At 37.0% G+C, this 19,876-nt stretch overlaps 1 protein-coding gene across 5 annotated transcripts in view; it reads right to left on the bottom strand.

Annotated features, from left to right (window-relative positions):
- The window catches only part of OMA1 (OMA1 zinc metallopeptidase), a 100,206-nt gene that overhangs the window by 58,890 nt on the left and 21,440 nt on the right, over positions 1 to 19,876 (bottom strand). For all 5 annotated transcript variants that reach the window (XM_061411789.1, XM_061411792.1, XM_061411788.1 and 2 more), the window contains exons 6-7: positions 17,884 to 18,012; positions 14,094 to 14,168 (exon numbers count right to left, since the gene is read on the bottom strand). In XM_061411789.1, coding sequence (XP_061267773.1) covers positions 14,094 to 14,168; positions 17,884 to 18,012 — 204 coding nt within the window. The remainder of the gene's footprint in view (positions 1 to 14,093; positions 14,169 to 17,883; positions 18,013 to 19,876) is intronic.

The raw sequence follows: 19,876 nt of genomic DNA, 5'->3' as shown, positions 1-19,876 counted from the left end.
AAGCACAAGCTGGAATCAAGACTGCAGGGAGAAATACCAATTACCTCAGATATGCAGATGACAGCACCCTTATGGCAGAAAGTGAAGAGGAACTAAAGAGCCTCTTGATGAAAGTGAAACAGGAGAGTGAAAAAGTTGGCTTAAAACTCAACATTCAGAAAAGTAAGATCATGGCATCTGAACCCATTTGCCAATTCATGACAAATAGATGGGAAAACAATGGAAACAGTAACAGACTTTATTTTCTTAGGCTCCAAAATCACTACAGATGGTGACTGCAGCCATGAAATTAAAAGACGCTTGCTCCTTGGAATAAAAGCTATGACAAGCCTAGACAGCACATTAAAAAGCAGAGACGTTACTTTACCGACAAAGGTCCATACAGTCAAAGCTATGGTTTTTCCTGTGGTCATGTATGGATGTGAGAGTCGGACTACAAAGAGAGCTGAGTGATAAAGAACTGATGCTTTTGAACTATGGTATTGGCGAAGACTCTTGAGAGTCCCTTGGACTGCAAGGAGATCAAACCAGTCCATTCTAAAGGAAATCAGTCCTGAATATTCACTGGAAGGACTGATGCTGAAGCTGAAACTCCAATACTTTGGCCACCTGATGCAAAGAATTGACTCATTGGAAAAGACCCTGATGCTGGGAAAGATTGAAGGCGAAAGGAAAAGGGAATGACAGAGGATGAGACGGTTGGATGGCATCACCGACTCTATGGACATGAGTTTGAGCAAGCTCCAGGAGTTGGTGATGGACAGGGAAGCCTGGTGTGATGCAGTCCACGGGGTCGCAGAGAGTCAGATGTGACTGAACTGAACTGATCCTCTTTTTTTAAGAATTATTTCCTGAAAAGATTGTCCTTTACCCATTTTCCACTTTTGGCAAAAAATCATTTGACCATATGCATGACGGTTTAATTCTGGGCTATCTACTCTATTCTATTGGTCTATAAGTCTTTCATACTAACACCACACTGCTTGGATTACTGCACACTTGTAGAGTAAGTTCTGAAATCAGGAAACATGAGTCTTCAAGTTTTGTTCTTTTTCAAGATTGTTTTGGCTACTCAGGTTCCTCAAGATTGTATATGAATTTTAGGATAAGTTTTTCTCTTTTTTCGGCCATGCCATGTGGCATGTGGAACTTCCCTGATCAGGGACTGAATCTGAAACCCCTGCAGTGGAAATGTGGACTCTTAGCCACTGGATCACCAGGGAAGTCTCTAGGATGGGTTCTTTTATTTCTCAAAAAAAAAAAAAAAAAGATCACTGGCATTTTACAGAGATTACACTGAATTTGTAGATTGGTTTGGGTACTGACATTTTAGCAATATTGAGTTTCACAATCCATAAGTACAGGATGTTTTTCCATTCATTCATGTCATCTTTAAGTTGTTCCAGAAATGTTTTGTAGTTTTCACTGTACAAGCCTTTTCCCTCCTTAGTTAATTCCCAAGTCTTTTACTCTTATGGGTGCTATTACAAATGGAATTATTTTTGTAGTTTTCATTTTTAGATTATTCACTGTTCATGAATAGAAATACAACTGATTTGTGTGTGCTGATTTTGTAGCCTGCTACTTATTAGTTTAAACAGCTTTTTTGGTAGAGTCTTTAGGATTTTCTACACACATATCATCTTACTTCTTCTTTTCTAATTGGATGCTTTTTATTTCTTTTTCTTGCTCTGGCTAAACGTTCTACTACTACTATGTTGAGTGGAAGTGAAACTGGGCATCCCTGTCTTGTTCTTGATCTTAAAGGAAGTTTTCAGTCTTTGCTGCTGTGTTTTTCATGTATGGTTTTCATTGCAGTGATACGGTTTTCTTTTTGTCTCTATTTTGTTGCCTGTTCCTTATCATGAAAGGGTGCTGAATTTTGTCAGATGTTTTTTCTGTATTAGTTAAGATAATCACACAGCTTTTTTCCTTCATTTTGTTGATAATAGCATATCATTGATTAATTTTTGTATATTGACCCATTCTTGTATTCCAGGGATAAATCTCATTTTGCCACAATGTATAATCCTTGTAATAGGCTTCTGAATTCTATTTGCTAGTATTCTTTTGAGAATCTTTGCACCGATGTTCATAGTAGTAGCTAGTAGCTCAGTCGTGTCCGACTCTTTGCGACCCCATGGACTGTAGCCTATCAGGCTCCTCCGTCCATGGGATTTTCCAGGCAAGACTGCTGGAGTAGATTGCTATTTCCTTCTCCAGGGGATCTTCCCGACCCAGGAATCGAACCCGGGTCTCCCACATTACAGGCAGATGCTTTACCTTCTGAGCCACCAGGGAATCCTTCTTTTCTTGTTCATCTTTGTCTGGCTTTGATATTAGGATTATATGGGTTTCACAGACAAGGAAGTATTCCCTCCTCTTCAATCTTATTAGGAAATTTGAGAAGTAATGATATTAATTCTTAAAAAATTTGGCAGAATTCTTCAGTGATGCTATCAGATCCAAGACTTAACTCTGTTGGAAGATTCTGATCATTGACTCAATCTAATTACTAGTTATGTGTACTAAGTCACTTCAGTCATGTCCAACTGTTTGCGACCCCATGGACTGTAGCCCACCAGGACCCTTTGTCTATGGGATTTTCTGGGCAAGAATATTGGAACAGGTTGCTATGCCCTCCTCCAGGGAATGTCCCCAATTCAGAGGTCGAACTTGTGTCTCTTACGTCTCCTGCAATGGCAGGCAGGTTCTTTACCACTAGCACCAGTAGTTACAGGTCTATTCAGATTTTCTATTTCTCCATGATTTAGTCTTGGTAGGTTTTGTGTTTCTAGGGATTTGTCCATTTCATCTAGGCTATCCAATCTGGGGCAAACAATTGTTCACAGCACACTATTATAATCTTTTTATTTCTACAAAATCAGTAAAAGTGTCCCCAACTTCATTTCTGATTTTAGTAATCTGAGTCATCTTTATATTTTTATTAGTCCAGCTAGTTCATGATTTGTCAATTTTGTTTATCTTTTCAGAGAACAAAATTTTGGTTTTGTTGATTTTTCTCTGTTGTTCTTCTATTCTCTATTTAATCTATCCCCACTCTAATCTTTTTAAAATTTCCTTCTACTAGCTCTGAGTTTAGTCTATTCTTTTTCTAGCTAAGTTGTAAAGTTAAGTTGTATATTTGAGAGCTAACTTTGGGTATATTGTTTTCATTTTCATTCATCTCTATATTTATTAATTTCCCTTGTGATTTCTTCTTTAAATTCTTTGACTGTTTAAAAGTATACTGTTTAGTAGAGGTCTAACACTATGCTACTAAACAACCAATGGATCACTGAAGAAATAACAGAGGAAATCAAAAAATATCTAGAGATAAGTGAAAATGAAAATACAATGGACCAAAACCCATGGGACACAGCAAAAGCAGTTCTAACAGGGCCATTTATAGTGATACACACTTACCTCAAGAAACAAGAAAACTCTCAAATAAACAACTCTGACTTACACATAAAGAAACCAGAGAAAGGGGAATAAAATCCAAAACCCAAAATTAGTAGAAGGAAAGAAACAGCAACAAAACAAAAACCAATGGGGAAAAAAAAAATCAATGAAACTAAGAGCTGGTTCTTTGAAAAAATTAACAAACTGATCAACCTTTAGCCAGACTCAAGAAAAAAAAAGGGGGGAGAGGACTCAAATCAATAAAATTAGAAATGAAAAAGGGGAAGCTACAACCAATATCACAGAAATACAAATGATCATAAGAGACTACTACAAACAAGTATATGCCAATAAAATGGACAACCTGGAAGAAATGAACAAATTCTTAGAAATTTCCCAAGATTGAACCAGGAAGAAACAGAAAATATATTACCAGTAATGAAATTGAATTAATAATTTAAAAACGCCCAACAAACAGAAGTCCAGAACTAGAGGGCTTCACAGGTGAATTCTACCAAAAACATAGAGAAGAGTTAACACTTATACTTCTGAAACTATGCCCAAAAACCGAAGAGGAAGGAACACCTCCTAATTCATTCTGTAAGGCCAGCATCACCCTGACACCAAAAACCAGATGAAGATCTCACATATACACAAAAATTACAGGCCAATGTCACTGATGAACATGATGCGAAAATCCTCAACAGAATACTAGCAAACTGAATCCGACAATACATTAAAAAGATCATTTACCATGACCAAGTGGGATTTATCCCAGGGATGCAAGGATTTTTCAATGTCCACAAATAAATCAATGGGATACACCACATAAACAACAACAACAAAAATCCCAGTGCCCTGGGGCAGTAGGAGGTGAACCACACATGTAGTGCTCCTACATTTCTAGGAGCTGCCCAAGGGACTAGCCACTGTCACATCTATCTAAGGCACTGATAGACTCTAGAGTACTTTAGATGCCTGGGGAGCACGGGGACCAAAGACAGATTCAGACTAGCCTGAATGTTTGAGAGGTTACCTAAGTCTCTGGCTGGGCTGATCAGCAAAGATCTCCTCCTGTTTGAGGCCAGTCTGTGAAGACTGAAAGCAGTGGTTGTTTTTTCCATTGTGAAGATACCAATACCATAAGTCAAGAGAAATGAAGAAATGGGGAAATGAGTCCTGAAGGAACAAGCTAAATCTCCAGAAATCAACCCTAATGACGATTTACCTGATAGAGAATTCAAACCAGCCATTATAAAGCTGCTCATCGAGGTCAGGAGAAATGCATGAATTGCAGCCAAGAGATAGAAATTACTAGAGTACCAAACAAAAATCTTGGAACTGAAGAATACTATAAATAAACTGACAAATTTCAGTAGAGGGATTCAACATCAGACTAGATCCAGAAAGGATCAGTGAACTCGAAGACAAGGCATTAGAAATCATCTCATGAAGAAGGCTTAAGGAATTTATGCAATATTACCCATCAGCAGACCAATTTATACATTATAGAAGTCCCAGAGGAAGAGAGAAAGAGAAATGCAGCAGAAGAAAAGTATCTCTAAATCTTGGTCTTTCTATTCACCTAGACTCTCCAACCAAACTCCTGCCAGATACCATGTTCTCTAAGAGGTAAATTCTGACACTAGCAGTTCTGAATTTTTCTTTGGAATGGCAACAACACCCTACACTTATCTGAGTCATTCTGGCATTCTCCCCTGTATTCTACATAGACATGTGGTAGATAAAACAGCCATCTGAGATAACACTATAAAGAACTGTAGCAGAAGGGTAACTGGATTCTTAGATGTAGAAGAATACACTGAGGCTATATTAAAATTAAATTTAAAGGAACTGAAAACATATATAAAAATGGTCATTTTACGGACAACAGGACAGATGTCCAAAACTGTTCCTAGCAGGTTAAAGTATTGGGTTGACCAAAAAGTTTGTTCGAGTTATTCCATACCATCTTACAGAGCAAAACTTTTGGCCAAACCAATATTATCAAAAAGTTCCATTTCAGAAGTAGGAGGAGAAAACTTTATTATCTGTGAGCCCTTTGACAAGTTACTTGCTTTCTCCATCCCTCAGTTTCATCCATAAAAATGAAAGAATAATTGTACTTCACAGGGTTGCTATGAAGATTAAAAGAGGTAGCATATTTAAAAACACTCAGAACATGAGCAATACATAAAGAAATGTGAACTATTATTATCACTGTTGTCAAAAATCATCATCATTGTTACCATCACTACCATTACCATCATCATCTACCAGGATGTCTCAGTTTATTTCAGTCTCTTATAGGTTCCTTTTGCCAATATCGTACCACTTGTTAAAGCTCACCTTATAACCCACTTCTTGTTTAAACAATATTCTCCAGTCAATAATTAAAAACTGCTCTTTTACAACCAACTAAATGTGACATAGTCCTGAGATGGTTATTGCTAAACTATTCTCAATATGTGCCAATCCCACTCACTTAAAAAGAAAAACAATGACTTATCAAAACCAATTTTATATACCCTAACAAAGAGGAAAAATGACAACTTCCATTATTCTATAATTCATTTCATTTTAAAGTTTTCTGCATTTTTGATTGCCAACATGTCAGTTCTACATAATTTTAATAAATTTTCATGCATTTATTTATCTATCCTAAAATGTTTTATCATAAGATTCAAAAACTTGTGCTGAAATCAGAGCAACTAAAAAAAAATTAAATGAAATCACAACAGCTTGTCTCTTTTCTCTAGGTGAAACAATCAGGTTCAAAATAAGATGTAATCTATAACACGTGCATTAGGGGAGCTGACTTCATGGCACACCTAGTAAATGAGACGTTCTCATTTATTATTTTTTTTCTTAAATAAATCACTAAAAACATAAGACTTTAACACAAATAGGACACAAAGATAGTCAGTTCGCTATGTAAAAGGCCAGATTACCAACCTGGAAAACTGAGACCTGAATTCTAGCCCTGGCTCTTGCTGTAGTACTAACTGCATGCTAAGTCACTTCAGTTGTATCCAACTCTACGACTCTATGGACTCCAGCCCACCAGGCTCCTCTGCCCACGGGATTCTCCAGCAAGAATACTGGAGTGGGTTGCCATGGCCCTGATCTTCCCGACCCAGGCACGGAACCTGCGTGTGCTTCATCTCTTGCACTGTTAGGCGGGTTCTTCACCACTAGAGCCACCTGGGAAGCCTGTAACAAGGGAACCCACTCCATTATTCTTGCCTGAACAACTGGATAGAGGAGCCTGGTGGGCTACAGTCCATAGGATTGCAGAGTTGGACACAACTGAAACGACTTAGCACGCACACACACACGTATGTTACTGGACAAATCACTGCACCTCTTTGGGCCCTAATTTTCTAATCTGTAAAAGGAGAAGATGGATCAGATTATCTCCAGTTTTCCTTCCTGCTTCAAAAATCTGGGATTCTATAACTTATCATTTTACAGAGAGTTCAGATTTTTTAATTTTCTCACTCCTGCTATGAAAGGAAGTTTTGCTTATTACCTATTGATATTTCCCCCACTAGATGGTGCTATGTGCACAGTTATTCAGATCACTTGAAGCAATCGGCCAACTATGTTTCTTAAGAGGGGCACTTTCAAGATTTGGGGGCTGGACAATACCTCATTCTGGAGAGCTCTCTGGGCCACTACAGGGTATTTAAGATCCCTGCCCACTGCATGCCCACTAAACATCAGCAATCCTACCTCCACAGTCAGTATGACAATCAAAAATAATCAAGAGGCTGTCCCCCAGCTTAGCACAAACAAAAGAAAACTAGTTTTCTTTCTCATATTTAAGAAACAGATACTCAAAAAATATATGAACATGGTACAGCTTTTTGTGAAATCAAATAAACAAGAGTCATTTCTGTAAATGACGGTAAAGTGTCAAATTCTTTTTACAGGGACAAATGAATAAACACACAACAAAATCAGGCTATCTTTTTGTCAGCTGGACAGTTAGCTGTTACTCTGTGCTTAGGACACCTTAGTTCTATCCATTTTTACAACTGTATTTGTCATTCTGGTTATTTATATAATGATAATTTAAAACTTTTTAATTTTTATAAAAATTAAATGAAAAATTAAAACTATAAGAATGCAAATATAAAAAACAAACTCACTCACAGCCAATAGCAGAGTAGACAAAGAGTGTCTCTAGAAGAGAGAAGCTGCTTACCATGAAAGAGGAATCTCGAGTAACTTGATTCTAATGGATTTTCCATATTTCTATTTAGCCCTTGGCCTTAAAAGCTCATAAATCCAATGGGACAGCACATGACCAATAGATCCATCTTTCAGGAACAGTTTCCATTAACCAAGCTCACTAGACAGACGTAAAATCAGAATGCCAACCTATTAGGTGACAGCAGTAACTATCACTACCCAAACTACAAGGGCACAGGGCATGTGTGTCCTCAAGTCAGCATGTTCTCTCCCTCGCAGGCAAGGCAGTCCAGGCAAAGGAAGTCCGACTACAATCAGAAGGTTGCTTGATAAGGAAAGGATTAGGAATAAGAGAATTACGTGATCTGACTATTAAGTGGCAAGAAGTCAACGGAGTCTGATGCATCAGTGTCCAAAAAGAGGACACACGCCACAAATAAGAGTCAAGTTCCGGATATTCAAACTGACCATCGAGGATCAGTTCAGTTCAGTTGCTCAGTCATGTCTGACTCTTTGCGACCCCGTGGACTGCAGCATGCCTCCCTGTCCATCAACAACTCCTGGAATTTACTCAAACTCATGTCCATTGAGTCAGTGATGCCATCCAACCATCTGACTCTCTAAGTTATCCCCTTCTCCTCCTGCCTTCAATTTTTACCAGCATCAAGGTCTTTTCCAATGAGTCAGTTCTTCACATTAGATGGCCAAAGTATTGACAGTTTCAGCTTCACCATCAGTACTTCCAATGAATATTCAGGACTGATTTCCTTTAGGTTGGACTGATTGGATCTCCTTGCTGTCCCAGGGACGCTCAAGAGTCTTCTTCAACACCACAGTTCAAAAGCATCCATTCTTCAGCGCTCAGCTTTCTTTATAGTCCAACTCTCACATCCATAAATAACTACTAGAAAAACCATAGCTTTGACTACCCGAACCTTTGTTGACAAAGTAATGTCTCTGTTTTTTAATACACTGTCTAGGTTGGTCATAACTTTTCTTTCAAGGAGCAAGTGTCTTTTAATTTCATGGCTGCAATCACCATCTGCAGTGAGTTTAGAGCCCCCAAAAATAAAGTCTGTCACTGTTTCCACTGTTGCCCCATCTATTTCCCATGAAGTGATGGGACCAGATACCATGATCTTCGTTTTCTGAATGTTGAGTTTTAAGCCAATTTTTTCACTCTCCTCTTTCACTTTCATCAAGAGGCTCTTTAGTTCCTCTTCTCTTTCTGCCATATGGTGGTGTCATCTGCATATCTGAGGTTATTGATATTTCTCCCGGCAATCTTGATTCCAACTTGTGCTTCATCCAGTCCTGCATTTCTCATGATGTACTCGGCATATAAGTTAAATAAGCAGGGTGACAATATACAGCCTTGACGAACTCCTTTCCCAATTTAGAACCAGTCTGTTGTTCCATGTCTAGTTCTAACTGTTGCCTCTTGACCTGCATAAGATTTCTCAGGAGGCAGATCAGGTGGTCTGGTATTCCCATCTCTTTAAGAATTTTCCAGTCTGTTGCGATCCACACAGTCAAAGGCCGTGGCATAGTCAATAAAGCAGAAGGAGATGTTTTTCTGGAACTCCCTTGTTTTTTCAATGATCCAACGGATGTTGGCAATTTGATCTCTGGTTCCTCTGCCTTTTCTAAAACCAGCTTGAACATCTGGAAGTTCATGGTTCACATACTGCTGAAGCCTGGCTTGGAGAAATTTGACCATTACTTTGCTATCATGTGAGATGAGTGTAATTGTGTGGTAGTTTGAGCATTCTTTGGCATTGTCTTTCCTTGGAATTGGAATGAAAACTGACCTTTTCCAATTCTGTGACCACTGCTGAGTTTTCCAAATATGCTGGCATAGTGAGTGCAGCACTTTCACAGCATTATCTTTTAGGATTTAAAATAGCTCAACTGGAATTCCATCACCTTCACTACCTCTGTTCATAGTGATGCTTCCTAAGGCCCACTTGACTTTGCGTTCCAGGATGTCTGGGTCTAGGTAAGTGATCACACCATCGTGATTATCTGTGTCATGGCGATCTTTTTTGCATAGTTCTTCTGCCAATTCTTGCCACCTCTTCTTAATATCTTCTGCTTCTGTTAGGTCCCTACTATTTCTGTCCTTTACTGTACCTATCTTTGCATGAAATGTTCCCTTGGTATCTCTAATTTTCTTGAAGAGATCTCTAGTCTTTCCTATTCTATTGTTTTCCTCTATTTCTTTGCATTGATCACTAAAGAAGGCTTTCTTATCTCTCCTTGCTATTCTTTGGAACTCTGCGTTCAAATGGGCATATCTTTCCTTTTCTCCTTTGCCTTTCGCTTCTCTCCTTTTCTCAGCTATTTGTAAGGCCTTCTCAGACAACAATTTTGCCTCTTTGCATTTCTTTTTCTTGAGGATAGTCTTGATCACAGCCTCCTGTACAATGTCATGAACCTCTATCCATAGTTCTTCAGGCACTCTATCAGATCTAATCCCTTGAATCTATTTGTCACTTCCACTGCATAATCACAAAGGATTTGATTAGGTCATACCTGAATGGTCTAGTGGTTTTCCCTACTTTCTTCAATTTAAGTCTGAATTTGGCAATAAGGTGTTCATGATCTAAGACACAGTCAGCTCCCAATCTTGTTTTTACTGACTGTATAGAGCTTCTCCACCTTTGACTGCAAAGAATATGATCAATCTGATCATTTAAAATGCTAAGCAAAGTATAAAAATATAATAAATATTAAATGGCAGATAATGGTGTTACTATCTATAAAGGTGACACAGAATAAAGTGGTAGTATGAACATAATTGAGGTTTTCATACTTATTTCTCCCTTTGGAAGGAAAAGAAATACTTGTATTCAGAGATGGCATTTTTATATCCTAAGTGCTCCATAATAAAGATATTACTTCATCACTATGGATTCATCACTTAACATCTGCAGCAATACTGTTTTCTCCTTTGAACTAAATAAACAAACCATAATACCACAACTGGTAAAAGGTCACTAGTCCACAACACAAAGAAAGTGAAATCATAGTTTTATCTACCCAGATATACTCTTTAAAATATATATAATATGGATTGCATATCATAAATAATCAAAGGAATATCAATATTTCTTTAATAACTTCTCTAGTTTAATTCCTTTTTTTTAATAAAACAGGAAATTTAACTTACCAAATGACCTCAAAAAACAAAACTGACATTTGATTACTCAAAGTAGTAATTTCCAAATCTGACTGGATATCAGAATCATTTGCAGCTCCTAAAGACACTCCAGACTCAGACCTTGGTCACCTAGCTACTGATTCTGAATTTCCAAGGGGGGAGGCTAGAATATGTATTTTTAAAATCTACTCATCAAAAGTAGATTGCCTTTTACACAATAAAAGGCAAGCCACAAAAGAAGAAATCGTTTTTAAAAGAGCCAATGAAAATAAAACATTATGCTCAGCTTTACTGCTAAGCAAGAAAATTCAAGTTTTAAAAGCAATTTTTGAGATCTCATTTTTTGTCCAAATTAACACAAAAGGTATTAAGAACAGTGCTGTTGAGGGGAGTTTAAAAAGGCATTCTGGTTTTGTCACTGGTAAGACTTGCTAGTAACATTCTGAAATAATTGAGAGTGTCTTTTAAAGTAAACATTGAAATGCCAGCAACCCCACCCCATAGCTATAAAAGCCCAAGGAGCGGAAGGATATGTGTATAAGGTTGTCAATTTCAGAATTATCGCAATAAAAACAGTAACAACAACAAAAACTAGAAGTACCTCCAGAAGTTCATCAATAAGCATATAGTTAAATGAGTTGTCCAAATTACAGAATATTAGATAGCTATTTAAAAGACTGCATTAGGGAGTTCCTCTCCTAACAGTGATAGAGACAAGTAGCTTATTATAGCAGACCAAAGTTTCCATCAAAAGTGATTAGAAAATTTGGATAAAACATAAATAATACTTGTTCAAAGGTACTGGAGAGTTATCAAGTCAACCAAGACTAGAAAAGCCAAAATCCCAGAAAGAAGGAAAGCTCACTGAGGTGAGTCTGATCCTCTGTTTCACAATTCCAACCAGCAAATCTTATTAAATTTTAAGCAGTGAAGAGCAAGAGACTAAGAATATATGCAGAAATCAAAAGAAACCCAAGCAGAAGGAGGTAGAAGAGCCTTTGACTGTCTATCAGGACTAGAGAGTCAAAACTTAGAAATCAGACATTTCTCCAAAGGAGACACAGGGATGGCCAAGAAGCTCATAAAAAGATGTTCGACATTATTCACTATAAGAGAAATGAAAATCAAAACTACTTTTAGGCATTATCTCACAGCAATTGTAACAGCCATCATCAGAAAAACTACAAACAATAAATGCTGGAGAGGGTGTGGAGAAAAGGGAACCACGCTGCACTGCTGTGGGAATGTAAACTGATACAGTCAGTGTGGAGAACAGCATGGAGATCCTTAACAAGTTACGCCTAACACCACCATGGTGGTGCTTTAGTCGCGAAGTTGTGTCCGACTCTTGCGACCCCGTGGAATGTAGCCTGCCAAGCTCCTCTGTCCATAGGATTTCCCAGGCAAGAATACCAGAATGAGTTGCCATTTTCTTCTCCAAAAACCACCATATGATCCAGTATTCCCACTACTGGGCATGCTGTTGTTGTTAGTTGCTAAGTCATGTCTAGCTCTTTGTGGCCCCATGGACTGCAGCATGCCAGGCTCCTCTGTCATCCACTATCTCCCAGAATTTGCTCAAATTTATGTCTATTGAATCAGTGATGCTATCTAACCTTCTTATCCTCTGCTGCCCCCTTCTCCTGCCTTCCATCTTTCCCAGCATCAGTATCTTTTCCAATGAGTAGGCTCTTCACATCAGGTAGCCAAAGGATTGGAGCTTCAGCTTCAGCATCAAGAAATGAGATGTCGAAATTTATTACACAGTTATAATGAAAAGGTGGTATTGGCTCAAAGATAAATACCGAACCCGTGGAATACAACAGGGAGTCCAGAAACAGACTCACATATAGCCTCCCACATTCATGACACAGAAATTGAAGTTTAGTGGAGAAAAGAAAATCTGCAATAATCAGTGCTGAGTCTATTAGATATCCACATGGGGAAAAAATTATCTTGACCTCTTCCTTATATTTAAAAAAACAAGAAAACTTCTTGGAAATAAAACAGGAACAACTTATTGAAATAAGCAAATATTTCTGAGCCAGAACACAGAAGGCACTTACCTAGAGGGAAAATTTCACAGACCATAGTACATTAAAATTGGGAAATTCTTGAAAGAGTTAACCTGTGGCCCACTATTTGGGAACCCCTTAATCTATGAGGTCTGAGAATTCATTTAATCCTGTTTATGCAACATTCAAAGAACATAGCTTTTTTGGATTTATTGAATTTTTTGAACTTTGAATTTTAATCTCGATTTATGAAATTAAATACATAAAACTCATAATGAGAAATTCAGGTAAGAGTGATTTTCAATAGTTAGGATTTCTGATAACTACTGAAAACTCAACAAAGAATCAAATACAATTTGAATTTAACATTTGAAGTGGCACTGTTTTCACCAATTTTTAAAAATGCAGTTTTACTTCTAATGTTAAATCCTACTAATACACATTTATCACACATGATAAAAAACAGTAGCCAGGCATAAAAGTAGCTTCAAATAAACCCAACATAAACCAAAATAAGACCCCAGAGCTGCTCTCTGTGGCTAGCAAAAATAAGTCATCTGCTATAACAAAAATTATAACCTAAAAGATACAAAGTAATAAGACTGTTCTTCTACCATTTATTTAAATGGTAAAAATTCAGTTTGTTCAGCTGAGATTATAGCTACAACAAGATAAACCCTTTTCCAAGTGGGGAAGAACAGTTGTACATCATCTTATTCAGAAAGCCTCCTTAGATCAGCAAAACAAGGGAAAAGAGTCAAATAAAGATAGCAATAGCTTCCAGAGAGGACAGACTTAAAAAGATATTGATGACGGGCTTCCCTGGTGGCTCAGTGGTAAAGAATCCACCTGCTAATGCAGGAGACATGGGCTTGATCCCTGGTCCAGGAAGAAGACCCTCCCCGCACCCACCCCCCCATGCTGCAGAGAGACTAAGCCTGTGCACCGTAACTGCTGAGCCTGTGCTCTTGAGCCCAGGAGCCACAACTACTGAGCCCACATGTGGCAATTTACTGAAGCCCATGTGCCCTAGAGCCCGTGTTCCACAAGAGAAGCCACTGCAATGAGAAGCCCACGCAGCACAATTACAGGGTAGCCCCCACTCGCCACAACTAGAGAAAAGCCCATGCAGCAAAAAAGATCCAGAACAGCCAAGAATAAATAAATAAAATTATTTTTAGAAAGGTATTAGTGAAAAATTATATATAGTCAAACTCTCATTCTACGCCCACGCCAAACCTCGTTAAGACAACATACAATTGTATTTTGTTATATGAAGGAGATAGTGTATTTTCAACTTCTAAACTTTTTACCTTGGCAGCAAGCTGTAGTCCAATTCTGTCAGCTTCAGCCTCCAGCGTTCTACTATATGGTCTATCAAACAAAAACTAAGAAATAAGAAAGAAAGGTTCCATTCAGGCTATTTATTTCATTTAAAAAAGCAACAAAATGAGATTTTTAAAATAAATTTCATGGATTATCTAGGATATAGTTCTTATGCTATGATTAACATTTAAAGCACACCATGGTATAAAACAATACAACCTTTATTTCCCCCATCAGAGATTAATATTTTAAAAATAAGGAACAAATAGGAAAAAACCATGCCTACAAATTTTGGGAGAGTCCATAGTATCAGAGTCCTTTTATTTTTTTCTGATTATAATCTCCACTTACTATGTAGAGGATTCCCTGAGAAAGTTTATTGACATAGGTTTTTTAATTATGGCCAAGAAACATCCTGATCTTTCAGTCTTAAAAGAAAATTGAAAAACTGCAGCTATATACTAGCCAGTGACACTACTAGGAGATTTATTTCAGTTAGAAAATTAACCATATAGCACAATGTTCTTTCTTTGATGTATTATCTTAATTTCTTATTTGTTTTCTAAGTATTGATTAGTTAGGAAAATGAACCTTTCTTCCAACTTCAATAAAAAAATACAAATAGATATTGTAACTTTAATTTTCCTAATTACTTGTATTTATGTGAATGCTTTCCAGTTAAATACTAATTTTCAGTAAGTACTAAAACTTTGTAGAAGATGGATAGGCAGGACTTTTTGAGAAAAGAGCTATTAATTGGGGAAGCAATTAATTACCTGTCAGTGACGGCTAGAAATAACTAAGTCGATCTAGTCCACAGTACGTGACCATTAGGTATGACTTGCTTCCTTCTCGATCATGTCTGTTTCAGATTGCTGAGCTGTATTATATACTGGCTTCATCACCAAAAGCTGTTCCACAGGTGTCCCCACAAACTGACTGGCACTAATAGTATAACTACTATAAACTGATGAAAAACATTGGCTTTGAAAGGAGAGAAACATGTTCAAGCCTGAGTGCTTATTAACTATTACCTCTGGGCTGTATTTTTCCACCCTTCTAAGCCCAATAGTACCATATGTAAAATGAAGCAGTGACTTCATATAGTGGCAAAGTATAGCAGTACTTCATATAGTACCAAACTCCTAGAGTTGCAGAGGGTTAAAATGAGCAAGTAATAACTCCTATTTGTTGAGTCCTTACTTTATACCAGGTGCTGGGCTAAATGCTTTCAACCGGTGGTTATCAACAGAATGTGATTTTTATCCCTTGGGGACATTTGGAAATGTCTGGTGATATTTTTGACTGTCACAGCTGCAGCTAGGGGTGGGAAGAAGTGGGGAGAGCTACTGGCATCTAGTGGGTGAAGTGAAGTCACTCAGTCGTGTCCGACTCTTTGCGACCCCATGGACTGCAGCCTGCCAGGCTCCTCTGTCCATGAGATTTTCCAGGCAACAATACTGGAGTGGGCTGCCATTTCCTTCTCCAGGGGATCTTCCCAACCCAAGGATCAAACCCAGGTCTCCCGCATCGTAGGCCGATGCTTTTACCATCTGAGCCACCAGGGAAGTCCCTATCTAGTGGGTAGAGGCATCTAAATGTGTGGAGGCTACTAAACTTTCTGCAATGCAGAGGACAATTCCCCACAACAAAGAATTATCTTGTCAATTCTTTGTTAATTCAAAATGTGAATAGTGTTTATATTGAGAAATACTGCTTTAAATGTTATCATTAAACCTTCAGTAATGCTTTGAGTTAGCCACTACTACTATCTGAACTTACAGATAAAGAAACTGAGACCTATAACAAGTGCAGCCATCTGTTGAAGTTCTACAGAATTTAAATCTAATAGAGATTAAATTCAAACACAGATCCATCTGATGAGAGCCTGTATTCTTAGCCCCTGTACAAAATTAAGTTACAGTGTTTATCGTGGTGCCTACCATATAGTATGTACTCAATACATGCTAGCTACTGTATTACTAATAGCTCTCAAAAACCTTAACTGGTAGTGCTCTATGAGGGCTGCTACACTATATCCAAATGGTTAAGTGAGAGCCCCTCCTTCTTCCTTCCTCTCTTCCTTTCTTTGACAAAAGAATGTCAGCATTTCCCCCTCAGTAACTTCACTATCAGAATCCTCTCTGCCCTCCCATCACCATGAGCAAGACTTCTAGAGAAAGAAGCATTTCCTCATCACCAAAATTATTGGGAGGGGGCCTTGATTCAGAGAAAAAAAATAGAGGAAAAAAAAAAGAGTTCAAACAGAAGTAATCCTTACTTGAGTTTCAGTGTAATTATTAAAGAATTATACTCAAGCAACAGGATCATCAAGCATTTCAACAGAGAAACAGCTTCCAGTTATCTTCCTTATGACTTAATCTTCTGATTCCATTACACAAAATGCTATCTACTGATAAATGGTGGAAAACCTGCATTACCTTCTTTGACTTCCCAGCACATGAACGATAAAAATAAAATTCAAAATATGAGATTCTGTAACTTAAGCAATAACCATTTTTTCTCTTTCCCTTTAAGAACTTTTATTTCAATACAAATGAAACCAAATGATACAATAACACTGAATAAAAGATTTAGTTATTCAATTTCCAAAGCAATTTGTCTCAAAGAATTTTACAGATTAGATTTAAATAGCACCCAGATGGCACTCTGATGGGTGCTCCACAAATCACTGAATATACACAAATCACAGATTGTTCCTAAATAACCAAACCTCCCAGGACAAGATGTAAAGATGTAAAATAAAATAATCACAGCCAGCAAAGCAAATATTAAGACTGCAAGACCTCCTTTCAGTAGTGTACTGTTTTGAGCAAGATGGAGGACCCCACAAATTTTATCAGATGACTATCATTATGCATAAAGCAAAAGTTAACAAACACCTATTAAAACTGTCCTTTCAATATTTACCAGGTAATACTAGCTTAGCTGGAATGAGGTGGTGGGAGAAATTAGGCAGCTTCTGCCAACCCTGTATCCATAAAAGTTTACAGGTTTTAAGAGCTCCCCAAGAGTGCTGATGAACCTATTTGCAGGAAAGGAATGAAGACAGAAAAGGACTTCTGGACACAGGTGGGGAAGCAGAGGGTGGGAAGAGTTGAGAAAGTGGCACTGACATATATATACTACCATGTGTAAAACAGATAACTAGTAGGAAGCTGCTATACAATACAAGGAGCCCAGCCTGGTGTTCTGTGATGACCTAGAGGGGTGCGATGGGAGGGAGAGGGAGGCTCAAGACGGATAGGATATACGTATAATTATGGCTGATTCACGCTGTCGTACAGGAGAGACCAACACAACACTGTAAAGCAATTATCCTCCAAAAAAAAAAAGTTCCCCATCGAAATGTAAACATTGGGGGAAAGGAAGAGTCATCCAGTGAGTACACCACTGTCACTATGAGAGACAAAAGGAACATCTGAAGGTAAACAACAGAAGGAAAGAAAGGGTTGTGACTGGGTTTTCTCTCTGTAGCAACAATAAAGATGTCAAAAAAATTATGTTCGCCAGAAGCTGCCAAGCCCTTCCTACCCATCCATCTCCATCATTTAAGAGAAGTAGTATTTTTAATTTAAATGCCTATTATTAAGAGTATCCACTACAAATGAGAAAATGTAAGACACTAAAACATAGTAGCCATGTGTCATGGTAAGGATAAAATATGAAAAAATTTCTGATTTTTTTTCTTTACAGTAATATTAAAATATCCGCACCACAAGCTATTGCAAATTCAAGTTTTTGTCTTGGACTTACCTCCTGCAGTTTAGACTGTATCCACTGGCCCAAAAGTGCCAAACTATCTCGAGGACAAATGGCCCAAATCGTCGTAAGAAAAATCAGACCTAGGAAATCCAGTAAATGAACCAAGCTAGCCTTTTCTGCCTGAGAAAAATCAAAACAATAAATTATACTTAATAAATTCAGACAGGCTTACATTTTCTAGTTCACTGTGTGTAACCACATTAAATAATTACATGTGTTTAACTGAACTTTGCCAAGTAAGACTGCAAGTTCTCTTCCTTCTGTGAGCTTTATCCTTCCTGTCTCTTGCTTACACATTATGTATTCATTTACTCATACAACTAATATCTGCTTCAACTATTACCACTATTCAGATATAATGACAGGTTCATTAACCTACAGAGTCTTATATTAACAAGCATACTAATTTTGTAAAATATGTACAATCGTTTCCTATTTTATAGATAAACTAGGATGAAGAGAGGTTAAAAGAGTTGCCCAAATTCACATAGCTGCTAGTAAAAAGAACAAGGAATCAAACCCAGGAAGTTAGTTTCTAACATTGTCGCTAAATCTTTTTTAAAAATCAAATAAATGTGTTTATTATGCTTTTACTTTTAGACAGAGACCAAACACTATTGAACATATGAAGAAGTTAAAACAAGAACAATTCAGGAAAATATTGGAAATTATTTTAAATAAAAATCTTTTGATTTCATGAGCTAATATATGAAAAGTCAAGCAAGTTTGAAATTTTATCAGTCTGATATTGCCCACCAAGAAATTTAGTTACAAGATTTTTTTGTATTTACTTATAGCAGTAACCAAAAAAAGTTCTAAAGTGGTTGTTTTGAATAGCGATATCTAAATATAAGTTTAAGGCACTGGACTGTTCACCGCTCCCCACTATTGTTGATTAATAAATGTTACTGTCGGGCTGACACTGACAATACAGGAAACATTACTTGAGTGTATGAAACATGGCTGACAACTAAAAATAACCACCTAGAATACTTCTTAATACAAACTGCCCTCACTAAGCAATTTTTGCTTCATTATAAGAACTGAGAGTCATGAAAAACAATTACGGAATTATTTTAGCACTAGAAAATACAAGTCCAAGTGATGAAGTCATTATAGAAGAGAAAATCCTTGTAATTACTAAAGAATATAATTGCTATTACATAATCTTAGAAAACTAAAAAAAAATTTTTAAATCCATATTTGTGGAATAACAAAAACAACATAAAAGGCGAGATCAAATAAAAATGGAGACTCCTGAAAGAGAAAACATAGTACAGACAATGGCTAAGACGCCTAACAAAGAAATATTAATAACTATTTCCTATTTTTGAGCCTGCTATTTGCTTTTTATGTCTCATCTAATTTTTGTTCTTGCAGAGACAGAGATGACAACATTATGCTGAATAACACATTGATCTAGATCCAGGAAAATTAATGTACTGAAATGAATACCTTTTAAAAGCTAAAAATGACCAAAATTGATTTTGCAGTTATGAAACCATTTCTAGAAAGATATAATGCATTTCAACTGTTTAGATTGATTCTTGCATGTATCTGTTTAAGGAAAAAAATTTTTTTTAATTTTCCTATAACTCAGAAGAAATAAAGGTAATAATTACTATTTGTACTCCAGAAGAGCACAACTTTGGCCTACCTCATCTTATTAATACTCTAAGGAAAAGACAGAATTTGAGATGACTTTTAGAAGGATTAATAACATTATCTTTTCCACTTGAAGTTAATATTACTTGCATTTCTGATACAACATTTTACAATCCTTTCAGTATTTACCTTTGTGCTTTTAATTAGAAAATATACCTTTTCTACTCATGCGGACAAATGAGCCATGTACATTTTTAGTGCATCAAAATAAAAATATGAATAAACAAATATTTTTCTAGATTCATACCAAGTCAAACAGATGTGTATATTCACAAGAGCATTAATCAACCTATATTGTATGATAAATTGACCTGAAAAT

The sequence above is a fragment of the Bos javanicus genome, chromosome 3 (genome assembly GCF_032452875.1).
Source record: "Bos javanicus breed banteng chromosome 3, ARS-OSU_banteng_1.0, whole genome shotgun sequence".
Lineage (NCBI taxonomy): Eukaryota > Metazoa > Chordata > Mammalia > Artiodactyla > Bovidae > Bos > Bos javanicus.
The sequence above is the reverse complement of the archived record's forward strand: the minus strand, read 5'-3'. Positions and strand labels throughout refer to the sequence as shown.